This window comes from Thunnus thynnus, chromosome 18, assembly GCF_963924715.1.
Source record: "Thunnus thynnus chromosome 18, fThuThy2.1, whole genome shotgun sequence".
Lineage (NCBI taxonomy): Eukaryota > Metazoa > Chordata > Actinopteri > Scombriformes > Scombridae > Thunnus > Thunnus thynnus.
Window position 1 is genome coordinate 19788883 of NC_089534.1, and position 26337 is coordinate 19815219.

The following is a 26337-nucleotide window of genomic DNA, read 5'->3' on the forward strand; positions in this document are numbered from 1 at the left end:
TATGGTTCACTCTTACGGCTCTCATTAGTGCAGTTACTGTCTCAAATTTACCTCACGAGGAGATCAAAACAGAGCTAAAAGGAGAGTATATTTGGAGCAAAACATGACTCCAAATTAATGCTGAAGTTGTTCTATGTCTGGTGAATGTGTTAGCAACTGTTTGCTAGCAAGTTACACCTAGTTTCTTCTGTCTTGACCTAGCCAAAAAAATCATGAAAAAAAAAATAATTGCAGGATTAAGGAATTGATGTGTTTGTTGTTTTTTTTACTAAAATGTACTGATTGAATTTGACAGTGTGAAGCTGTGAACAGTCCTTCAGAAATTGTAGAAATAATAATTATGAATTTTTAATAACAAAATAACATAATAAGAGCAAAAAGATAACATTTTTTCCTCAGATAAATAAGGTCTGTAAATCTTCCACTCAGAGTAAACAAGAGGCCAAAAACACCATTTTGACCCTAAAGAGTCTAGGTAGTCCATTAATCCTTGAAACAGAATTTACATGACATCAGGGGTGTGAGCGCCTTACACACCCGTTGTAAAGCGCCCGATGCTGTGTTAGCGCGGCTGTCAGTGTGGAAGAGTGATCTCCATCCTTCCCTCCACCACAGCCGGCTGCTGACCCCTTGCTGACCCCCGGGCCAGCGGCTGGGGTGTTAATGTTCACCCTCACCAGGGTTGCACCCAGCATGTTTATTTTATGACACGGGAGAACGGACCTCAGAAGGGAGTGTGGCCTCTGCACACTGACCCCCCCAATCCCATTAGAGAGGAGTCTCCTAAACTGTAGAGGCCCTTTCTTATACTGGTCTGTGTTGATACTGCAGCGGGGCTATCATCCACAACAGTAACTCTGAAAACCAATGCTCTTATAAATGAACTCGGTTTCATAATGCAAAGTGAATAAAAGTTGCCCAGTTTCAATGCATTTGAAGAATATTTCACAAATCCTACATATGAATTGTTTTCATAGATTTTCTCCCAAATTTCTTGTAGATTTTGGTGTGTCATTAACTCAAAATAGGAGTTGGTATTTTTATCATTACATTGTAAGCTTAGTTAATTTTAATACAATTCAAATCTTCATTGTTCCATATGGGAAATTTGGTTTGTGAGCAGGTTTTGAAAAAACACAACAAACCACCACATTTTATATTATGCAAACAGGCATCAAAGGCAGTAGAGGCTGCTGAGGTATGCACCAGTGCTGTTTTGCATTTGTCATCAAGCTGTGAGAAGAAAAGAAAGATGAGAATTTCATAGTTGATCAAGTTGAAGTTCGCTTCAAATCCGCCTGCAACAGCAGTCTGTATACTTTTCTTTTACACAAACATCAACATCATCAGAGTTCCTGTTGTGGCAAAATGTTTGCTTAAATGTGCATTGGCATCTGTTTGAACATGACTGTAAGTGTGTGTGTGTGTGCGTCTGAGTGTGTGTGTGTGTGGCAGCGTTGAGCACACATCAGGAGAGAATCCTTCGGCCACATTTCCAATTCCGCTCAATTTCAGCAAGAATCTCAGTAATCCCGCTGAAGAGCTGCAGTTCTCCCACAGTGACATCCCATAATGGCACTAACACCAGAGTGGTGGGCACCCAGTTATGACTCCCAGGCTCCATTCGGTGCACGTTCCCAATCCCCCAACCTGTCTGTATGCAAACAGAGCCCCCCCAGAGGAGAACACTGATCTGGCAGCCTTTCACTGAGCCCTGTGTAGACATATTTAATGCCTCAATAACCACTGCTTAAGACAGAGTGATGAACGCCAGGGGCTTTCATTACCGCAAGATGTGTGTGTGTGTGTGTGTGTGTGTATGTGTCTGTGTGTGTGTGAGTTTGTGTGTATGACTACAGTACGTACCTAAATAAGCATTCCACTGTCATTTACCCATTGGGAATGTCAAGCTGTTGTTGTTTTAACAAAAATACATATGGCACCGCCTCTGTTGCACCAGGAGCATATGGCTTGGTGATTTGCTCTCATGAATTAGCACGGCTACCCTGCAAGACAAGCTACTAATCTGTCTTTCAGCATTACAAATTTATTTTGTGCTTACAGCCTGTTGACAGAACAGACGTGTGAATGTGTAAAAGTCAAGGTGATTAAGGTCACAAGTAGAGAAACCAAAATAGAAGCAGTCACAAAATTAAAGGAGAAAATACAATTTTGCATCTTTTTTTTTTTTCTTTTAACCTCACAGGGTCTTAGTTTCTGGGAGGTGCAGAGGCAGCTGGAGAGCAGGGTAAATACAGTCGGAACTGTGTCACAGCATCAGCGCTACAGCTTATTGGCTCCTCACATATGTACACACTGTGAGACAATGCAAAAAAGCACACCCACAGGTACAGTACAGTACACCGCACAAACAAGTATGGATTGATATGCTGTAAAATATTGAAAGGCGAGGAAAAAGATTATGGAAATCCATATTTGTGCAATAAGAAAAAACGGAATACTGTGACAAATATTTATGTTAGAAAGAAAACTGCCAACATTTAGACACAAACCTTACTCACACACCATTTGCTTCATGGCCTGTTTCTGTTTTTCTTCCACTTTGGCGATGATGACAAGAACACCCCAAGAGGAAAGTCTGTCTCTCCCCAGACACTCATCACCCAGTGAAAGAGAGAGCTCGTGTAAGGATCAATTTGTCTGCACAGGAAACTGTGTAATGTTAATCACAACTTTAATTTGGGCTGAATTAGCATTTTGATGAACTTGCGGGGCTGACTCGTGTACTCTAAGCACCTTCAAACGCAGCGCGCACAGAGGAAATGGCAGTGTGGTTAATTAACGCTCGCACACAGCAGATGGGCTCAGTGAAGGGCCTGGCAGAAAGAGACAGAGAGCGAGAGTAGATGGAAAGGAGTCACTGTTAATGGGAGAAAAAGAACACAATATAAGATTTCCAATCAAAACCAACTGCTAAAGAAGGTGGGGAGCACTAAATAATATTTCAGTCTTTTTTTTTTAAGGGAAAACAGAACACAAAGAGTCAGTAATAGCTTACAGAAAACACAACTGGCAAATCTTGGTCAAACATGCAGCCTGTTTACATATGCCCAACCGTTTCAATCTCGGAGCACAGGGTGTAACTCAACATGGTGCCTCATGGTGTCTCATTGCCTTCTCACTCATTCTGTGAAATCTTTTGCTAACACAATGTTTTTTTTTCATGTTTCCTTCTTCTCTTAAACATCTTGGTACCATACTTCCTCATCCTCGCTGGATTCATGTATTAGCCATAAGGCTTTATATGTCTCTCCTCCTACACATAAAGACACTATATATTTTCGACCATTCTCGTTCATGATATATTTGATGTCACATCTGATCAGGTTATTTGAATCTGTGCTGGCTGTGCATAAGTCCATGATGAAGTTATCTGTGAGTGTATAAAAGAGGGAATATGAGAAAAAGGTGAATCTCCAGTCAGGTGTCCAAATGAACACTGACGCGTGTTTTTCTTGCTGTAATTATTCCTCCTGTTTATATTGACCATTAACAGATCCCCTCATAATGCACTGTGTAACTCTGGAAGATGTCCACTTTATTTGTCTCAGACAGCTGAAGCTTCACATTATCTTTAGATAAACATTTTGCTCAAAACAAGGACTATGGATTTTGCCCCCCGTCACTTACATTGTGAGTGCGTTCGGAGGGGATCTTTTATTAGTCAGTATAAACAGGAGGAATAATTACAGTGAGCAAAACCTGCTTTAGTGTTCATTTGGGAACCTGACTGTTGTTTTAAGAAAGACTTGAAAAATTTTGAACCTATCCTTTAAACTACTGTGTGTGGTCAGAACAATGCACCGATGTAAAATGTGAAAACTGGCAGTTTTGGCCCTTTTGTATAATTAGATAATTGCGCAGATAATTTTCCAAATATTTGTGATATGCAATTCAACTTTGCAAGAATGTATTATATTTTTTCATCAGTACAATATATCAGCCATCACCACCAAGCAGATGTGAAACTGCCTGAGTTAATCGAATATTCATATAACTGTCACAGTAACATTTCTGTTGTTGTCATTTAAATGTTTGTGGGAAATATTTTAAGCTTAACAGCTGACTGCAAAACAAAAACATTTTCATGCAAAAAATGTTTGCTTACTGTTTGCCTGTGTTCTTCCTGTGTAGTTCCTGCATACAGCAATGTTTCAAAATATCAGATCTTGAAAGAAACCTCAGCTAAAGTTGCTTAAACACACCAAAAAGGAAACATTTTCAGTCCCTACTCAGCGGTGTATTACCACTTAATGAGTTTCCTGAGGAACCGGTACAATGTTTCTGAGAAGGCACACTGCTGTTGACTTTTTCAAGTGTCTGTTCTTAATGTTTTGAGCACCACAAACAAAATCCCATTCACTTCCATCACACTGAAGTGGTGGCAAAAATCTCTGAAATAAAACCCAAACTATCTGCATTGCTAGATATCACTGTAGAGGAAGGTAGGTTACATTTGTTTGGTGAATTTACCCTTTAAGTGCTTTGTTTGGGGGCACCTTAAGATATAGTTGAGTGATAATCTTGCTCACAGACCCAAGTCATAAAACAGAAACTCTTCCATCATCATTATGAGAGCTCATTAGAGGAAATGATGCGCCATGTTCTTCACTGTGCACTGTCTACCTTTGTCTTACCACCTCCTTCCCACCTTTTCCTCGAATCCTTTCCCGAAATAACCTTCACTCACTTGCCCCCCTACTGTCATTTTTTTTCATGCTGGGCAGAATCTCAGACCCGGCTTCCCACAGAGAAGTGTGATTTGTAAAAACACAATAAAAATGGAAAGATGGGTGAGACTTGGGTGGTGCGGAGTGGAAGGACAGCAAAGCAAGCTCCCCTGTTGTGATAGCCTGTGGTGGGGCATTAACAGGATGTCCGGGCAGGGTAAATCTTCTACCAGCAGCTCGGAGCTCGTACCCTCAGAGAATTTCTCAATCACTGACAGGCTGTCAGTTGCTGCAGCAGGGTCACTGGCAGATAGGAAGCAACTGTAGGTCTGATCTATTGAATCTCTATGAAATACATTTGTTTTGTTAAAAAAAAAAGGCGTTTAAAGCACCAAATCTTTTACATGGAACAGGGTTTAGGAAGTGAACAAACCATAGTGACCTCTGACCTGTGGGTGATTCATGTAAAAAAAAAAAAAAAAAAGGAAAGAAATGAGAGACAGCGAAGAAGGATTTGACACAAAGAGTGATGTCAGATAAATCAGAGAGCTTGTGTTCAACTCCAAAGACTTGATGGGAATACCTGGAAACATCAGATGTGAAGGTGCAGGAACATGTTGTTGGTTTAGAGGGAGAACCTGAGACTGTTCAGCATCTGGGGCTGTCCTCTAATTGCCAATTTGTTGTTTTTATCTGTCAGAAATGAGACAATAATAGAAAGGTGTAGCCTTGTGTGGCTAATTTTGAGTCCAGCAGAAGTCATTTAGAGAGATATGTTATCTCTCTCTCTCTCTCTCTCTCTCTCTCTCTCTCTCTCTCCCTCTCTCTCTCTCTCTCACACACACACACACACACACACACACACACAGAAAGAGAGAGATGGATAAATAGAGAAAGAGAGAGCGGGAGAGAGGAAATGGGGGAACAGAAAGATAGCTGTTCCCAGGCAGCAGGAGAGTCTCCAATTATGGCAGGATGCAGCATCAATTTAAGGGCTAATTATGTGCGTAATGAGCTCACCGTCATGCGTCCGCGCCCCCGTCACCGCGCCCGCTGATCTAAACCCCAACCCCCCTCATACGCGTCCCACCTCCACCCCCCTTCTCCATCTGAGCGCCCGGTATCTAATTAAAAAACTACATGCGCCGCGGCGCTCTCATCTGATTCACACCATGGAAATTAATCCTCAGATAAACATGTTTGACGGATACCAAACTATTGCATGAGCTCAGGACGCGGCGCACTGCTCTTTCAGCCGGGTGTGAACTGTTTTGCATTTGGCTTAAATAATGATAATAAATAAATAAAAAAAATCCCAGTTTCGAAATAGCTCAAGACAAAAAAAAAAAAAAAACGGGTCATAAGAGGGTAAATTAGGAGAGAGGGTAAATGATAAATATCCCAAACTCCACCTGTTTCTATGCGCCGAAAATTGTGCAAATTCAACCTCGAGATTTCTGTTTCAAATTTTGATAAATATCTTACACTTCAGAGCTGAAAGCTGTTGCTATAGAAGTCTGGACGATTTTTTTGCTTCAGCAACAAACTACTGAGAAAAAAAAGGGGGAAATCAACAAGAAAACAAGTTAAAAACTCAGCGTAACCTTTAAACAGGTGAGCAGACTAGCAGCGCAGATATCAATATTTTGTGTGCAGTTCACTTTAAGAATTACAAGCAGTGATAAGAGGTTAAAATGCGAGGAGTGAGGTGTTTGAGGCCTGGTTATTAGACAATTAACAGGACCTGCATGCGTTTAGCACATTTACTGACTTTCCCAAACAAAGACACCCGTGTTTTAGGCCACTTTTAGCGTTGTGTTTGTGTTTTTTTAATCACTTAAACATAATTAAACCAGTCCATCTTATCCATATTTTACCAAAGTACATATTGCATTTTTGAGGAACTGCATTTTTGACCAGTGACTAATGAAAAATACTGGATTTATTTAGTATTGCACCAACGAGAGTAGTAAATCATTTAAAGACTGAACCGGATAGAGAACTCAGACGTTTATATATGAATATTATACAAACTTGGCTCGTTATAATGTGGAAATAAAACATTTTACTGGAATAAAATCTGTTTTTTCCCCTTTATATTTTCTTATAATAATCACCAACTGGAGGTCTTTAAAGCTTTCATGCAGAACATCCCTACTGTGCTATTTCATGCAGATTTATTTCTTTATTTCTGTTTGATCCGTGATCTTCTCCGCGCTAATGACAAAAACACAACAAGATCACATCTAAGCTCACTTCGTTCACTGCCAAGTGCCTTGCATACCTTGCCGTGCCAAATTGACGCCCACGGTAAGTATCCAATCAGTCGATGGATTTCAACGCTTCCAGCCAATCAGAACGATGCGGACACACGGTGGGCGGGTCCCGAGCTGCTCCAGAGAGGGACATTGAGATAGTTGGGGAGAGGAGGCTTGTTGGGCACGAAAGCCACTCGTTGCGCGTCACTATAATTTGGAGAGGTGTATGCAGCGCACGACCCGTTCGCCTTTCCAGGTGGAAATCCAGGAGGAGCTGAAACCAAACTTAACTGGGACGACTGGTGAACCCGGTTCAGGACAGGTGAAATTCCCAGCAGGCTGCCTGCAAGGCCATAGGATCGATTCACATGTAGGACAATACAGTGTCTCTGAGCGCGGGTAGGAATACTGCGGATATATCTGTCTTAACAAGTCTGTCAGCTAGTACTGGATGTCATTTTTTGCTTTGATTTTATTTTTAAAAGTATCTTTTCAAAAACCGACCGGCGAGGTGAAAAAAAAAATGTTGTAGTTGTTCTACCAGCGCAGTTCCTCACGTTTCAGGAATTGTGTCGGGTCAAATGTCATTTCCTCGATGCCACTGAGTGATTGTGATAGCACGGAATGACACAGAATGCATTATTCAGAATTATTTATTCTCACTGGCAGATTTTTTAAATTTGTTTTAGGATGAAAAATAAAAGACGGACTTGCTCGTTAAAATGACAGAAGACAAACATGTGTGCAGTGCTCCCTTGAGGAAAATTCCGAGAAATTTATTGCACCAAAGGTTGAGTTTGTCTTTTAAAAGTAAAGAAAAGTCAGTGTGAATGGGTCTGAGGCCATGCATGAATTTGTGAGCAGGTCAGCTGTGAAATAACATAATCAATAAAATAACATATCTTCATGAAATGATATTACTCCTATTGTATGCAGGTAGTTTTCTTTTCTGTGATATTTCTTGTTGCACAGGATTTTTTTTAATTATTATTTTTGTCTGTTGTAGCGATGGTTGAGATGTCATTATTGTATATTTTGATGTTGTAGTTATTGTTGCTGCTTTTGTTATTGCACAGACTGACTGCATGCCTTTAAAAATATCTATATCATTTCCAGAGTCAGCTCCATCTGACATGCAGGCCTGCAACAGGCACACATCAAAATAACACAATGGACAGTTACATCATGTCCGGTCCAACAGATCAAAACGCAGTGATGCCAATTGGATATGACATTTCTCTTTTATTTGTATTTTGCAGGTCATGGATGAAAGCCGGCGGCTGCATTGTGGATCTTTAACCAGCTGAAGCGTCACCGTCAGGAGTACCAGGGATATTTAAACATTTGGGATTCAACTGTGTGTTTGTGTTAGTACTCCAGCTTTTAGTCGATAATTATTCTACAATGAAAAGGAGGCAAAGTGGAGAGAAATCAGTGAAATTGATGCTGATTTGATTGAGCACCGCTACAGAGGAGGAAAAAGGATACAAGTGAAACGGCGTCGAGATGAAGGAGAAATCCAAAACGGCCGCAAGGACTAGACGGGAAAAGGAGAACAGTGAATTTTACGAACTGGCCAAAATGTTGCCCTTACCATCGGCCATCACATCACAGCTGGACAAAGCATCCATCATCAGACTGACCACAAGTTACCTGAAGATGAGGATTGTTTTCCCTCAGGGTGAGCGACGAGCCCACTTTACACACAACTGACTGACTTTTTTTTTTCCTGTCAGGTGTGGAGCTCAGTTTAGTGAGAATACACAGAATTTCTCATTATTCACTTCAAAAATAATGATGGCTTTATTTGTTCAAACGACAGTAAACAAAACTCAAATTTACAAGAAAAATTACAGTATATGGGTGTTAAAGTAGGAGAGATACTATAAAAATCACTATTCCACGACTCAATATTATTCCCTAATAACACAGTAATATAAATATTATTTATAATGAGGCCTCTGTTAATTACTGCAAATAGAATAATATAAGTAGTAGTAATATCGTAAATCACTTTAGCTCTCCTACTAAATGTAGTAATGTTATGGGAGATTTTTAAAAATACAATTAAATGAAATTTAAGTAGAGTACTGTTAATGCACGCGCCAAGGACTTTCAGCCATACAGAAATATTAATATTACATTAATTTCTCATTGATCTACAGGGAGTCTTTACAAATTGAATATGATCGTTTTTAATTCAGTGTGTCCAAAGGCGTCAGCAAAGGAGGCGATCTGCCTCCATCTTTTTTTTTTTTTTTTTTTTTTTTTTTTTTTTTTTTAACACAGGTCTCTGCAGGCTTGCGTGACTGAGAACAAGACGCACCAATTATAAAAAAAAAGGCCCTGCAAGGCTTCTAATCACCTAAAGCCATGTAAGCAGGAGGCACACACACACACACACACAATCACACACAGCCTCTCTGGTCGGTGGAAGAAAAAAGAAAAACAAAATTGCTATAAATGATCTCCCATGAAATCAAAGCATAAGCTCCACGTTTTTGCTGCCATGTATTGTTAATGTAACGGACAGGTTTATTAATATGTTTGATGTCATAACATGTAACATAAAAGCCTGTAAGACAGACCTGATTATTTAAAAAGATTTTTCAAAAGCAATTTGATCATTAGTATTTTTAGTATTTTCAATCTTTGAGTAGGAAAAACAGAGGAACTTCTTTTTTGTTGTTGTTGCAGGTTTTTTTCTGCAACCTCTCATCTGGTGAGGTGAAATTAAGCCAAATATCCAACAGCGGAGACTTATTTTTTAAAATTTTGATTTACAGCAGGGGAGACGAGCATCTAATTTATTGATGATAGCCGAGCACTATGAGATTTCTGATTTAACTGAGTGAATTACAACGAGCAGCACACTGAAAATAGCCCACAGCGCGGGATTTGTAGGGTGCTTGGGCCCAAAAATCAAAAGATGGACATATTTGTGGTTACATTTAGGGTATGAAATAATAGTAATAATAATAAAATAACAGTAATATCGGAGCATCATGATGAATACTGCTATTTAAATTGTGTAATCTCTCTAGATTGAGGGAGTCTATATTTGTATAGTTGTCGTAAGAGACGCGTCGCCTTTGCAGCTTGTAAACAGCAGCAGATTGTTGAGGTTCATGTCTCCAGTCAGCCTGAGCAACATGTGAGAGACATACAGGAAAGACAACTGTGAATGCTTTGACTCTAAATAGGCCCTTTTAACAGACACGTGTGTGTGTGTGTGTTTGTGTGTGTGAAAGAGAAAAGAGTGATTCCATGCAGCTTTTTTCAATAATATTAATAATCAGAAGCAGACGCAGGGCAAAATATAACATTATATTTTTTATAATTAAGATGCAAAACAAAATAAAATAAAAACACGAGCCCTTTATTATAATGTCACGCAGCAGCCAAACAGACAGTATTTGCAACTCTTTCCAGGTCTGGGAGAAGCTTGGGGTCATGCGAGTAGAACAAGATCTTTGGACAATGTTGGACGAGAGCTGGGATCTCATTTACTGCAGGTATATTGATTTTTATTTTATTTTATTTTATTTTATTTTATTTTATTTTATTTCATTACCAACACTATAGACTGATACGCGCCAAACAAATATGGTCAACGTGGTCGTGTAAAATAATTTTGACACGTAACTGTCGCATGTTGTTTATTTGCAGACTCTGGACGGATTCATCTTTGTGGTGGCTCCAGATGGGAAGATAATGTACATATCAGAGACAGCGTCGGTCCATTTAGGTCTCTCTCAGGTCCGCTTGTACAATCATATTTATTTATTTCAGATATAAACATATATACTTTCTGCGTTTCTACTGTTTTTCACTTTAAAGATAATTTAATGGTACATCGTCCGTCATGCAGTCCCTACCTGTTAATTACCTGAGTTATTCTCAACAGGTAGAGTTGACCGGGAACAGTATTTATGAATATGTGCATCCTGCCGACCACGACGAGATGACAGCTGTTCTCACGCCACATCAGCCCTATCACTCACACTTCGTCCAAGGTAAAATACATTACTGTCTCGTCTATTTGCAATTTAATTGCAACTTGCTTTGTATAGAAGCAGCATATGGCTATAATAAAAGCAACAGATGCCTGTGATGTTACACAGATGGAACATTGATGGTTATAGTCTGCGCCAAAGTGCGGGGAAAATAAATGTTCTTTATTGTGTCTTATTCCTGCATGAAGTACAATCGCAGTTAATTTTCCGTATTTTCACCTGTATTGTTATTATTGTATATTAATATTAATGTATATATTTATATTTAACATAAGACAGTTTGGCATGTTGGTCTGTGAGACAACGTTTTTCAATATGCAGCCATATTATGACAGCCTCTGTTTTTGCCTCCTGTGTGTTTTCTGATCGGGCTATTTTTTAAAAGCGCACAGTTATTTTTATTTTATTTTATTTTATTTTACTTATTTATTTATTTGTCCTCTTTCAGAGTATGAAGTAGAGCGCTCTTTCTTTCTGCGGATGAAATGTGTGCTGGCAAAAAGAAACGCGGGACTTACCAGTGGTGGATACAAGGTAGGCAAAGAAGCTTTGTCACTTACTCATAAAAGTATTTTTTTAATTAGTTAATTATTAATCAGTTAACTAATTTCAATAAATCGAATTAATAGATGTAATCATTCGATAAAATAAAAAAATGGGGACCAGTATTCAATTTTTTTTTCTTTAATATCGTTTATTTTTATTTGATATTTTTTATACTCTATATGCTTTATATTTTTTGTATCTAAAAGAATAATGAACATATAATTCTTGTAATGTCTCTGTGCCAGAATTTCAATATTTTAATATTCATATTTAATATAATATTGCATTTCAATGATCATCATAATTCATGTTGAACAATATATAAATTATGTAGTATTTTGTTATTTTATTATGTTAATCTACATTTAACTTTTATTGTCTTACACTCTGTCTGCTCCACCACAGGTGATCCACTGCAGCGGCTACCTGAAGATCCGTCAGTACAGTTTGGACATGTCACCTTTTGAGGGCTGCTACCAGAATGTGGGTTTGGTGGCTGTGGGACACTCTCTGCCTCCCAGCGCTGTGACTGAGATCAAACTGCACAGTAATATGTTCATGTTCAGAGCCAGTCTAGACATGAAGCTCATCTTCCTTGACTCCAGGTACACAGTGCTGTATACATCATGCCATTAATCTTTAATAATAATCTCTCACTGCATTTTTAAATTGTTACAATCATTTGTAATGTAATTTTCATTAGTTGTGTATGTTTAATGTGAAGCCTACAACTCAATTTCTCACAAGTGAGGTGAATCAAGAGCTCCAAAAAATTACTAAAGTTGTTGCCTGCAAAACACAATCAGATTTTCTTCCCTCAGCAAAAGCAAAGATATTTAAAAAAAAATATCAGAATCCCTCTGGATATTTTTAACATAACTCCTTAATTCCTCTCCAGGGTAGCAGAGCTGACAGGTTATGAACCCCAGGACCTGATAGAGAAAACTCTGTACCATCACGTCCACAGCTGTGACATCTTCCACCTCCGCTGTGCACACCACCTCTGTGAGTTACAAGCTTGCTCTATTATTCTTTTACAACAGGCTGCCTGACCTTCTTTTTGTCAGACAGTAACTGCTCAGGCACCCTGCTGCAACCACCACATGCAGACAATTACGGCTGTACGAGCAGACATGGCTCTCACACACAAACATGCATGTCGTTAAATACGTTAATCCCTGTCATCTGTCTGATTCTTTTATCTCTTTCAGTGCTGGTAAAAGGCCAAGTCACTACTAAGTATTATCGTTTCCTGGCAAAGCACGGCGGCTGGGTCTGGGTCCAGAGTTACGCCACAATTGTCCACAACAGCCGATCCTCAAGACCCCACTGTATAGTCAGCGTCAACTACGTCCTCACGTGAGTCATGAAAAAAAATTTTAATCCCTAAATCTGCAGAGAGAACTTTTCAAAACAGAGCTACTCTTGAGAAACATTTGAGAGTAATAGTGAGAGCTTTCTTGAGACATTTGTTTATTAAAAAGGTATCATTCATACATATGATGTTGTTGCTATGTTTCATTAATGATTATAAGTCATACATTTTATATACAAGTTATCACAATTATTGCATTTTGGACTGAAATCCCCAAAATTACAGTTACATAATTTTAGTAACACAGGGTTTATGAGGTCATACTGGGCTAAAAGCAAGTGCATGTTTAATGGTGTTTGCTGAGGGAATAGCATTGAATATTTAACTGGATTAAGTAAAATCATATCATACACTCTTATGATCCATGCTTGAAGCTCACTCTGTGATGTGATGGGTCTTTGTCTCTCTGAAAAATCCCTCCCTTTATCCCTCTGTAGCCTCTCTGTACAAATCCACAAACTACTGCGGCTGCAGGTCTCAGGCAGTTGTGTGTTATGAGAGCACAAACCACACTCAGGCCCTTTGAGACAGCAAGACAAACACCAGGGTTCAACCCCATCAAAAAACCTCTACTGTCACCATCGATCCGCAGGTCTAAAGAAAGCAAAATCGATCGAAACGGTGAACTAAGAATCAATAGCTATCTCATAGCTGTAGCACATGTTGGATTTTCCTTGTTAGGTTTGGTTGATCCACATGTCGCTTTTCTGTGTGTGTCCTTCTGTGTGTGATGGTGTGCTGGTGTGAGTCTCTGTACGTGCATGCATGCATATGGCTGCACTCCAGGTATTGATTTCTTCAATGCAGTAAGGAGACAACAAAGTAACTACATTAAAATGACAGCGAATTTCCAAACGCATAATTAGCTCTAACACAGGAGTATCCAAAAGCTCACACGCAGCAAGAACGCAAAAAAACCCAAAAAACAACTACATTAAAAAATACGAACAGCAATTCAATCGCCTTGCCCCAACAGCGTTTTAACCCAACAAGAATCCATTAATAAATCATGTTTAGAGGTTGGCTGGTGGCGCATTTCAGACATGAGGTGCTCTGACATTGACCCTGAGGTGGAATTCGGCTAACACAGCTGAGTTTGCACAAAGGCCCAACATTATTGGCTCAGACATAAGTCAGCCAGGGCACAGATAGGATGCAGAACCAGCCACAGCAACTATACCTGCAAAAGCAAATAACAGTCACACTGTGTACTGGCTATCCAAACACAGCCTTTCCCCTAAGGTGTTGTACATAAAGAATGGGTCATATTTAGAGTCATATTAAAGAGGCTGGCAGTGCAGGGTCAGGGATGGGCCACAGGGTTTAAAATGCCAGGCAGCTGCTATTACATACTGTTGATGTGATAAGTTAAGAATAGGCTCATGTTTGCTGAACACTTGACACAGGAGCCTTTTCACTCCCTCGACAGTGACACTTGGATTGAGTTCAGCTACAGGACAGTGGGTTAAAATGTCAAAGATGGTGCACAAGCTGCATGCACACATGCAAGTAAAAACAAGTCTGCAATAATCAAAAAATATTTTTTATAAGATGCTTGCAGAGGAGATTTAATGCAAGGGTAGTTTGTGTGTACACACGTGCATGTGTCTGTGCATGTGCACATTACTCATGTTGCTTTCTGGCAGCGCTCTGGCATTGGTTTTACGGTAGAAAAGAATGATTAACTTTCTTCAGGGTGTCTGTTATTTTTTCTCAGGTACTCAAAGCCGAGAAGTGGGAGGGCGTAATCTCTTAAATTTATCTTAAATTATGTTTTCACTTCTCATAGTCCTCACATCACTCATGTCATAAAAATTGTGTTTGTAAAATAAGTCTGTCTAGCTATCTATATTCAATATTGGCCAAGATGTCTGCTTCAGACACATTACTCTTATGTCACCTAATGTAACACAACACAGGGCTGTAAGAAAGAAAGAAGGTGCTCAGATTATTTAGGAGAAATTCCATCTTAAAGGTTTGATAAACTCTGAATTAATTGGTAAAATCTGAGTAACAACATTCAGTGTACTTGAGCAAGGCACTCAACCATCTAATAAAGCTGCTTAGTCGCCTGCGGCAGACAATGCATAAAAGAATTCTAACCAAAGAGAAGCTGAGATGCACCCATGTTTAAACGATTCTAAGAATGTACTGCCATGCTAGCAGCTCTGTGGTGCTTTGAGTTAAATGCTAACATCTACAGGCTAACATGCTGCTGTTTTGCAGATATAATATTTAACAATGTCATCGTCTTAGTTCAGTGAGTTAGCTTACTAAGATTTGCTCATTAGCTGTAAACACATAGTGGATATATGAAAGTTAGCTAGATAAAAAATAGGGATATTTCACCCAAAACCACAAGTTATGAAGGCGCTAGAGGAAAAGTCAGAGGATCACCAAAATCAGGCGTCATCCTCTAGGGACCTTGAGGAAGTTTGTACAAAATTTCATGTCAGTCCATTCTGTAGTTGTTGACCAGATGACAGACCAACATTGCCTCCCTTGAGCCATGCTGCTACCATGGATAAAAAGTCACAACCTGGATAAATATTGGTTAAAACACTTATTTTTATCTCTAACATATATTTTATGTGTGTCAAAAGGGACACTGAGTATAAGGGAATGCAGCTGTCTTTGGACCAAATGAGCCCCACCAAGCCCGCCTTCCCCTACACTGACAGTCACAGTGAAGACAGGAAGACCACAAAGTCACGTCTGACCCAGGCGAAGGCCAAAGCCAGAGTTTCACCCTACCCGCAGGTAATAAACAGCCTCTTTTATAGAGCTAAATCAAGAGAGGGGACTCAGTGCAGGCTTAATTGTTAGAAAGAGGTTCAAATCACAAACTGATTTTCTTGTTTATGTCCAGCAGTTTTCAGCTTTCAATCCAGAGCGTTCAGAGTCAGACCAAGACAGCCAATGGGGAGGGAGCCCGCTGACAGACTCTGCCTCTCCCCAGCTGTTGGATCCTGGTGAGGCCACGGAGGCATCATGTGCCTACCGATTGTACCCAGAGTCAGGCTCCCTGTGCTACGGCCTGGGTCTATCAGAAGAGGATCTCGCCCATGCTCAAGCGCATCCTCACACCACCACCTGTGATCGTGTTCGATGCCAGAGTGGGCGCTACTTCCTGGGAGCCCCCCAGTCAGGACGAGAGGTGTGGTGGGATGCCACACGGTCTGTGCTCTCACTGCCGAAATCTTCCGTGGAGAATAGCGAGGGCTACGAAATCACATCCTACCATGGAGCCATTCACGGTGAGGTGTTAGGGTTGAGACTACAACCATCTGTCTCTGAAAATAACTCTGGCCTAGCTTCTCCTGGTAGCTGTTTTCCCAATGTTATTATGGGACATGCTAAGTTGTTTACGCCGTCTCTTGCCAGTGTGCCGATTGCTACCATCTGTTCAAAAATTTCCTGCAATTGAAAGCCAAGTCATTTCACATCTCACATCCTCAAACAGTGAAACAACCCCCACTGTGGTTCTGCCAAGACATTCAGTCTAACAGACCATGGTTCCATATGAATTTAAAACTGAATTTCACACATTACCCAGACAACTCATGGTTTTAGAAACTTTTTCCAACCACACTGTAAATGCAGGCAGAAAGGGTCAAATTACTTATTAACACAATGTAATTCATTTATTTCACTGTTTTGAAATGTGGCCATTGAACTCTTCTTACAGGACGGGGCCACTGGGATGAAGACAGTGTAGTGAGTTCACCGGATGGTGGGGGGTCCACCAGTGATTCAGGTGAGCGATACCATGGTGACCATTTCCGGGCTAGCCCTCGAGAGCCCAGCAAGATGGAGACCCTGATCCGCGCCACACAGCAGATGATCAAAGAGGAAGAGAGCCGTTTGCAGCAACACAAGGGGCCGCTGGACATCTCAGGTCTCACTAAGGCTCATAGCCCATGCTTCACCTCCTCCCTACCCCACCACTCCCAGCTCACTATGCCCAGCGTGGTGTGTCGAGGCCCAGGAGCCCCCAGCATTGACCTCCCCTCTGAACGCCTCCATCACCGGGACGGCGTCAAAGTGCTCGGTCCTCATGACAATGACGAAAACACGACCAGCCCGGCATCTCTGTCTCGTCTCAGCAGCCCCAGCTCTGATGGGATCCCCAGGTCGGGCCTCTCCCTCAACAAAGACTACATGCAGACGGATCTGTCCCCCCACCCTCCACAACCCCAGGGGAGCCCTCTGCTCTATTCGGCCCAGGAGAGGCAACCGTTGGACAGGCAAGCAGCTTATGCTTTGACTGGGTACTCCCTGGAGCACCTGTATGACCCGGAGAGCCTGCGGAGTTACTCGGGTCTGGCCTGTGGAGGAGTTCAGTATGATGTGGCATCCCATGTGAGGATGCAAGCCGAGCAGATGCAGGGACACAAGGCCACCTCAGTTATCATAACCAATGGAAGCTGACGATGTCTGATGCAGATAAGTCCTGTTCTCTAAATGAGGATGTTACAGTAAGGTGGTGATGTATGTACATGCAACACTTAGGTGCTTGATACAAAAGGCAAAACAATGAAAAAAAAGGTACCTACACTGGGTTGATGCACCCTTTGTGGTTCATACAGCACAAGTTGTGTTCATCAGGCCTTTGTATCATATGTCTCCCTTTTCTTTGTCATTGGAGCACAATTTTCCAAGACTCTGATGAACTAATGTTCATGAACTAATGTTTGGTACGCCAAGTGGCATAGGGTGAAGGTTTGCTCCATTACATAGGAATAGAGAGTTATTTTAATGGCGGTGAACTGAATTCCCCTCCCTCCAAAGGTGACTAAGGGTTTGAGTCTGGTTAAACATCAAGCCAATGTTTCTGTCCCAAACGTCTCATGCACCATTGGCCTTGTTAGTTAATCTGTCCAGGACACAATTTCCAAAGGCAGTAAGAAAATGTGTTCCATTGCCCCCTCACCTGAAAACTCCATTGCACAGAGCATAATGTTTGACACATGAGGTGCAACATGGGAAAGGCAAGCATTTCACTATTGTAAGATGTCAATGTTTTCTGGTATTTATTTGTCAGTGGGCTGTTTTCTGTATGTGTCATTTTTTTCTGTCCAAGTAGAATCTTTACTGGTGGAATTAGTTTTGGTGTTTGGATTACACCAACATTAGGTGATAAAATGAAACAAAGTGGAAAAAACAGGAAAGAGAAAATGCTTCTGATATGTAAAAGTGTAAAGTTGGAACTGTTTTAGTGTATCTGTGAAATGCCCTCACTTAGAAGGCGTAGAGATTACGAAACAAACTCATTTGTGATCTCCCCATGCTTGGCATGATATTAATGACGTACAGTTGTGGCTAAAACAATATTGTTTACATATCAGAGTATACATTTTCCTGTTTTTACCTGACTTAACCTTTACCCAACTTATTGGCATACTGTATATAGAGTATGCATTAAATCCTGCTCCACATGCAATTGTTCTCAAAGAAAACCATTTGTTTTGTTTTTTTGTCATGACAGTGGGGTTAAAAATGAAATGATTGACACAAGCTTATCTAAAAAATATGTTGAATGTCTTTAGTTTCTCTTATTTAATTTATGATGTAAATATCATCACACAATGAACTTTTGGACAAGAAGTGACAAGATTATTTATTAATTGTTAAAAAGGTCTCTTAAATCTGAATACAGTTGCAAACACATAACTTTTGTCTGTGTTGATTTTTGTCTTACAATTGTTTCCTGTCTAAACAATTTTTAAAGAAAACATATAATGCTGCTGCCTTAGAAAAACTACATAACCGCAATTTTATAAGCTATAGACCTTTAGATTTTAATGGCCATTGTTTCATTATTTCATCTTGAATTTTTTTGTAGAATACATTAGAAAAAGAATACATGTATATATCCATTATTTAACCAGGTGAAAGTCTCACTGAGATAATTCACTCATTTCCAAGAGTGACCTTGCCAAGAGAGCAGCATAAACATTGTTACAACAACAAACACAAACAATACAAACAGAGAAATACAACTGTCACACATAACAAACGAATGAACACAATATCCAGTTAATATGCAATACAAGGTCAAGGACAAAAATCCAGTTATGATGCATAAACAGGTACAAATTTCTAAAGCAATTTCAGTGAAAATTTAGGAGCACATTTACCAAGAGTACTATTTTCTCAATGCTTTAAAATGGACTTTAATTCCCCCTCAGTAATCAGCTCTGACAGTTTCAGGTCATTCTGTACATTATTCCGGGGAGAAGGGGCAGCATTTTTAAAAGCTTTTTTGCCTAATTCTGTTCTAACTCTGGGGACCCACATCTGTTGAATATCATGAGAGCACAGGCCATATCGATTTTGGTTTTCACATATGTATGTACATGAGCGAGATTTATATATAAAAGCCAACCAATGAGAAAATCTGCAGACATACAGAGATGGCTGCTTAGCAGCAGCATACAGAGTTCAGTGGTTTATGAGACTGCCACAGCCAGTAAGAAAATGTAAAGCACAGTTGTATACAGTATCCAACTTCTTAAGGCACTGGTCAGGTGCTTTCATAAAGAGCAGATCGCAGTAGTCCAATAAAGGTAAAAAAGTTGCCGAAAATCAAGTGTTTCCTTGCCTGGAGGGAGAAACGGGATTTATTCCAAAAAAAGAAACTTAATTGAAGTTTCAACTTGGAAACAAGGTTTTCAGCGTGTGATTTGAATAACAAGTTCTGATCAATTATTATACCTAAATACTTATATGTCGCGACTACTTCAATTTCAGCCCCTTGAACAGTTGAGATCTTAGGAAGATTAGATGGTCTTATTGTCAACAAATGCCACGAGTAGACCAAAACCAACAGTGAGGATGTAAATATACTGTATATAGTTTTTAAAAACCTACATTTAATTTAATTTTTAACTATATATTTGTAATTTCTTCAAACCACTGGGCATTGTTGCATTGTTGCACAAGCTGAAGTAAATGGTGTAACTGCCTGGAACTATTTTAAGCCACAGATTATTACATTTGGTACCCTAGAGAGCAGGAGAACGTATTTGGGATTGACTAAGAATAAACTACAGTGCCCACAATCATCGTAATGAAGGAACTTGTCTCCCGGTACAAAGGGTTTGACTCGCTGATCTGTTTTTAATAGATTTTGGACAACAATGGAGGTCTATGGCACAGAGGAATAAGTTATATCAGGCTTTGGCTACACAGACCATAAGATCTAAGGTCTTTTCGTGGAAAAATATAGAATATCCAATTTTTAAATATACACAAAAACAAGTGAATTACAGGAAAGAATTAAAAAAAAACATCTAGTCCAAACCCTGAACATGTCATTACAACAGCAAACTACTAGTATGACTACTGAGCTGCCACGTTTTAAATGCACTTGCAGCAACACGTTCCCACTGTTTGGAGCGGTTGAACTTGCACGTTTAGCCGCTCTGACCTCTGCTTAGAGGCAATTTCTCTGCCATGTATTTTAATGTATGTAAGTTATTCACATGTAGCTGGAGCGCCTGCCTGCCTGAGCTGAGAAGGTCCTGGACACAGTCTGGATGCAGAACTTCCATCAGTCACGGCTGACATGACCATCTGATGGTCTGCCAGATATCACTGCTGCTGTCATTCCAGGAGGTAGAACTACTGCTCTGTTCTGCTGTTGACATCACCGAAGCTTAGAAACGGTGTGTGTGTGTGTGAATGAGTGTGGTTGTGTTTATAGCTGAGATATTTCAATAAAAAGAAACCTTTTTTTTTTTTTTTCTTCACACTGGGGCTTTTGCCTGATATGCCCTAAAGGCTTTCACATGTAGAGTCGGCTACAAATGGAGCCAAACACTGGGCCTTTTGCCCAGACTGTGCACACTTGCATATAGCCCTTTAACATCCATACCTTACCCCTACACCCAAGATCCTCTCTTCAGTACCCCAGATCCATAGATAGAAAAAAGCTATTATAGAGCCTCCATATCAGAGGGGTTGTATGCCAGTGAAGAGGAGGATGAACAGTTTTCTCACAGATTTTGGGAAGAACAGATGATAAAGTCATCACATAGCAGTGGTGGAAGAAACACTCAGATCCTTTACTTTAATAAAAGTAGCAATACCACAATGTAAAAATATTTAATTACAAGTAAAAGTCCTGCATTCAAAGCTTTACTCAAATAAAAGTCTGTCAGTATTATCAGTAAAATATACTTTAGGTGTCAAAAGTAAAAGTACTCATTATGTAGAATTTCAGAAAGTTATTTTACTGAATGCATTATTATTAATGAAAGATGTGTGAGCAGCATTTTAATGCTGTAGCATTTCAGCATGGAGCTAATATAAACTACTTTATGTACTGTAACAAATTAACATATTTTATAGGTTAATAATACATTTTGTATGCTAAATTGGACCCACTTTCTAATAAGGATCCCTTTATAAAGGTTTTATAAGTTGGAATGAATGGTTTTATTATAATTAATAAATTATCTACTAATGTTTATATAGTTAAAGCCATGAATAAGAATAACTTGGTTGTGAGTTTCCCTCTGAAATGTAGAGACGTGGAAGTACAGAGTATCATAAACTGAAAATATTTAAGTACCTCAAAATTGTGCTTAAGTTTATGTAAGTAAAAGTGCAGTTATTTATGCTATTTTCCACTCCTGTCAAATACTTAAAATAAAGGATTAATAAGGGACAACACATTAGCAGGACAGATCTTTCTTTAACTACAATCGAGATGTCTTTAATTTTTTTGGAACTGATGAAGTTATTGGAGGATAGCAGATGTTAGGACTAGAATAAAATCAATCAGGGATAAAATAAAGGATGATTATGATGTCATTGCAAGACCAGATGTGTTATGTTAATTGTTTCCTTACTCTAGTGCTACAAAATTTAAGCATATGCAGTTGATTTAACTTCTATGCTACTGCAAATAGAAAGCATGAATGAATCAGCTTTGTTTACAGCAGAACGTATTAGCAGTTAGAGGAGATAAAGATGCTGGATGTGTGTTTCGGTCAGCTCTGAGTGGAGGTAAGCTATAGAACCACAAAAGCGAGATCCCAGGGCTTCACAACTGCAGTGAAAGAGAAATAGAACCTAACTTCACAAACGACCACAAAATACGAGCGTGCAGGTGGCGAGGCTCAGAATAGCCCTGAATGTCTGCTTGATTGATTTCAGGCCTGGGATTGAGGCACAATTGCATATTCATACATCAATTAAAGTGTTCCTCCACTAGCGCCTCCATAATTCAACCTGGCGCCTAGTGAAGAGTCATCCTTATGAAGCAGCTTCAGACCAACTCAGAGGAAAACGTTTCAACATGTTTTCTGTGTACTTTATGACCTCTGTGAGTGTAAACTGGCATAATTGTTTAATTCCTCTGTATCTCTGAAATCTTTTTTTCCCCTCCAAATATTCAGCTTGGGAATTGCGGTTTCTATATTTTTTTTGCTTCAAAACACAACATCAAAGTGTGAAAAAAAGGCGAATTTTCTACTGTGCATTAAATTATTTCCTATGCTACAATAAACTTGTTCACTTCTGGTGGTGAACCACCTGCAAATGAGTCAACCAAGGGCAAAATAGCACAGGATTTGGGAAAATCCTTCAACCAGGGCACTTAGCAACACTGCGACAGCAGACCTCATTGCACCAGAACACATTTAGATGTTCTGATCGGGTGGACCAGGATATTGAGGTCATCTGGTCGATCTGATTGGCTGAGCCAGGAGACAGGGGTCATGCTGCAAAGTGGAGAGGAAATAAGGTTTCTCACTGTGTCACAGCACCTGAGTTAGTTGCTGATTTGAAAATATATTGGTAATTACAGACACTATAAAAAACACTCTTAGTATTCGATGAGTATATTTTCAAATTTCACCAACTAGGATAAACAATTAATTTAGAGATTCAAAATTGAAGGATATGACTGACAATATTCTGTATTCTTACTATTGTCAACAAATCCCATGAAAAGACCAAAACAAAACATGTGTTTGTCCATCTCCCAACACTTCCCAACCTGTCTTTAGCACCCATTCCCAAGACCATTTGTTCCTCCTGAAGATGTAAATCTTGAAAAAAAAGGCACAAATATATAGTTTTATTTTTTAAAAAAAGCTTAATAGTTTCCCAAAAAAGCTGGGCACTGTAGTTTTTAGCAAACGTTCCTAAAGTGCAAGTAAACAATGCATTTGTATGGGACTATTTTCAATTACAGATTTGTTCTATTAGTGAGTATTTAAAGCAGCAGGATAGTGTATATTGGATTGACTCAAATAAACTGCAGTGCCCAGGTTCGAGGTAATGAAGAAACATGTCTTCCAGGGTGACATTGTGGCTCATTGGTGTGTTTTTAATAGATTTGGACAAAAATTGAGATTGGTACTACAGTGGAATAAGTTATATCAGGCTTTGGATACACAAACATCTTGTCAGTAGAATCAATTCATTGTTGGTCTTGTTTTTTTCATGGGATTTGTTGACAATAGGAAAATACATATCACCAGACTTATCATGTACATAACATTACCAACACAATTTCAAGTGGTATATAATGATGTCAGGGTTTATAATCTCAGTTTAATTGCATTTTGTCCCTTAAAGCATTCAAACAAGTCATTGCCTATATTCTGTTATCTAATTAATAGTCTTTTTTTTTCAAATACGACTACATTTCTCTTACAATGGATAAATGGTTAGCTCTACAAGTATGATGATTGACTTTAAATGTTAGTAAATTCTTTCAAATAATTGGACCAGATGAATTTGTTCTATTCAGTATTCCCACAACTCCACCTTTGTGAAAGCCACAAAAACACTTAGGCCATATAGAATAAATCCCACAAACTTGAAACTATAGGATAGTAATTTTGACGAAATGTCACTTCCTTCATTAAGAATTTTGTTTTTTAAATCACAATCAAAATCATGATCACTTTTACAAAACCGTAACAAAACCACCTTAATTTAAAACTCACTAATCCCTCAGAAATAAGGCTATTAAAAAAGACTACAAGTACGATATCCTGAGCCCCTGCTACATACACACACACACACACACACTCACACACTCACACACACACACCACCAAGGCTCAGACAGTGTGAATCTAATGCCCTCCAATCCTGTGAATCCCTTTGTTCCTGATTTCACGCTTGATTTGCCCACAGCTTGAGTCTGGCTGGTATCAGCGCTCTTCTCACTGCTTTCACTCCTGCCAAATCCACAGAGCCACACAGGATCCATGTCTCCTCTCTCTCTCTCTCTTTCTCTGCTCTCATCTGCCATTGTTCGTTCCAACATATCTACGAAATGCTCTCATACACATGCCAAGGAGCTGTGTTTGTTTGTTTGCATCTCACTCCCTCTTACTGTAAACACCTCATAAATCTGCCAAGATCTTATCATGGCAAGTTTTGATAGTGTCATTTTGCATTTCACATGATGTTTTTAATAATTTCATTAGGGAGATATGTAAGTCTACTGGACATACTTGGAAAGGATACAAATATATCACCATTAAATGATTTCCTATAGTGCTGTAAGAATAATCCCCTGGTGCACTGACAACTATACTACATGCACGATACAAATCATTCACACATCTCAAGATTGATTCAATGCCTCTCATGAGAGGCCTTTCAGCCATTCTGTTTTGAAATCTTCTGTTTCTAAAGCGGCGCATCAGCCGGGCTCTTCTATTCCTACGATCCCTCTAGCACTCGTACCGAGCAGATATTGTGACAGCTGCGTGAGGGGGGCAAGAGGGAGAGCGCAGGAGACAGACAAGGAGAAAGAAGGAGAGAGGAAAGAGCGAGGAGAGAGTCCCTAGAGAGAGGGTGCCGGTGCTCCACAGCTCCAAGTCACCGCATGCATGCCAATGAGGAGATTCCCCTGCAGTAGCAGCAGCAGCAGTAGTGGAGCAGAGCAGCAGGAGGGGCCGGTGCTGACACTGTACCACCATAGTCCTTGATACTCACATTACACACTCCTCACAAAGAACACCAGAATACTGAGGCAACACATGGAGAAAATTATCAAATAGCAAATTCAAGGTGAACATGCGGGTCATAATTATTTCTGTGTAACAACAATTATCCAAAATATCTGCTTGTTTCAGTATGATTCCCGTTTCTCGTTAAAGAAAACATATGTAATAGTCTTTTAATATATATAATCAATAAATTACGCTCAGCGTGTGTCATGAATTATTTTGTCTTCTGTTGTAATTTGTTTTGTATCTTCTTTCCTCATCTGTTTTTATTTCGCTTAGCAATTTCGTAATTTTCCAAAATGCCTCTTGACAACCGCTTGAGGAAGGGCTTAAAGGGCCTATAAATGTTGGCTTCCCACGTAGTTGGAAACAATGATGGCAATACAGCAAGTACAAAAAGAGTTAGCAAACCCAAATCTTACAGAATGCTCTTTTACATCATTTTTTTCCAGTTCACATGTATAAAATGCACAAATAATTTGGCTATGCTTTTGTAGTTGGTTAGTTTAGTTGTGTAAGGTGAGTATCAAGTTTGTTTAGATCATGTTTGATTGACCAGGAGTTATTTGTTTCCCTGGGTGACCACTCCTCAGAGAAAACAGACATAACCTGTGGGATATGAGGTTCTATTTTAGGTCTAGTCCTTTTGAGCCTCTATATGCTACCACTTGACAATGTCATCAGAAAGCACAAAATTGAGTTTCGTAGCTATGCAAATGACACCCAACTATACATTTCTGTATCCCCAGATGATTTTAGCCCCATTGATAGGTTAGTGTTATGTAAATACTGTATGACATAAATGTATGGATGTCATACAACTTCCTTCAGCTGAATCAAGACAAGACAGAGATCATAATATTTGGGGCAAAAGCCTTGAGAGAGCAACTGTCTGTGCACCTTCAGTCATTAGCTCTTTATGCCAAGGACCGGGTCAAAAACCTTGGACTTATCTTTGATGCTGATCTGTTTTAAAGTCCACACTTCAAATGTCACCGAAGTGTCTTTTTATCATCTTAGAAACATTGCTAAGGTTAGACCATTTCTCTCTCAGGCTGACACAAAAAACTAACATATGCTTTTATAACCTCTAGGCTTGACTATTGCAATGCTCTCTTCTTTGGTCTACCTAAAAAGCCTCCTACAACTTGTTCAGAACTCTGACGAAGACCAGACAGAGAGCACATATAAGACCTATTTTAAAGTCATTGTATTGGCTGCCTATCAGTTTTAGAATTGATTTTAAGTTAGTTTTTAAATCACTGAATGGCACCAGTCTGTCTCTCAGATATGCTTTTTAGATATGTACCTAGCAGGTCCCTCACATCCTCTGCAGCTGGCCTCCGAGTCGTCCCAAGTGGAGACAGCTTTTAGTCACTATGGCCCTAGTCTATGGAACAGTCTACCTGAGGATCTGAGGGACTCCACCTCTGTAGACATTTTAAAAAGAAACCTTAAGACATATCTT

General features: G+C 39.6%; 1 protein-coding gene across 4 annotated transcripts; it reads left to right on the top strand.

Annotated features, from left to right (window-relative positions):
* Positions 1-7109: 7109 nt before the first annotated feature.
* On the top strand, positions 7110-18559 carry LOC137169446 (single-minded homolog 1-like). Of its 4 annotated transcripts, none has more exons than XM_067572638.1 (12): positions 7110-7348; positions 8209-8630; positions 10382-10464; positions 10619-10708; positions 10857-10965; positions 11414-11499; positions 11917-12116; positions 12410-12516; positions 12723-12870; positions 15490-15646; positions 15756-16143; positions 16575-18559. In XM_067572638.1, exons 2-12 carry the CDS (start codon positions 8456-8458, stop codon positions 17315-17317), a joined length of 2286 nt encoding a protein of 761 aa, XP_067428739.1. In that variant the 5' UTR covers positions 7110-7348; positions 8209-8455; the 3' UTR covers positions 17318-18559. The 4 variants fall into 4 exon arrangements, with proteins under 4 accessions (XP_067428739.1, XP_067428742.1, XP_067428740.1 ...); XM_067572641.1 differs by having other exon boundaries at positions 15759-16143; XM_067572639.1 differs by having other exon boundaries at positions 7110-7271.
* The last annotated feature ends 7778 nt before the right edge of the window (positions 18560-26337 follow it).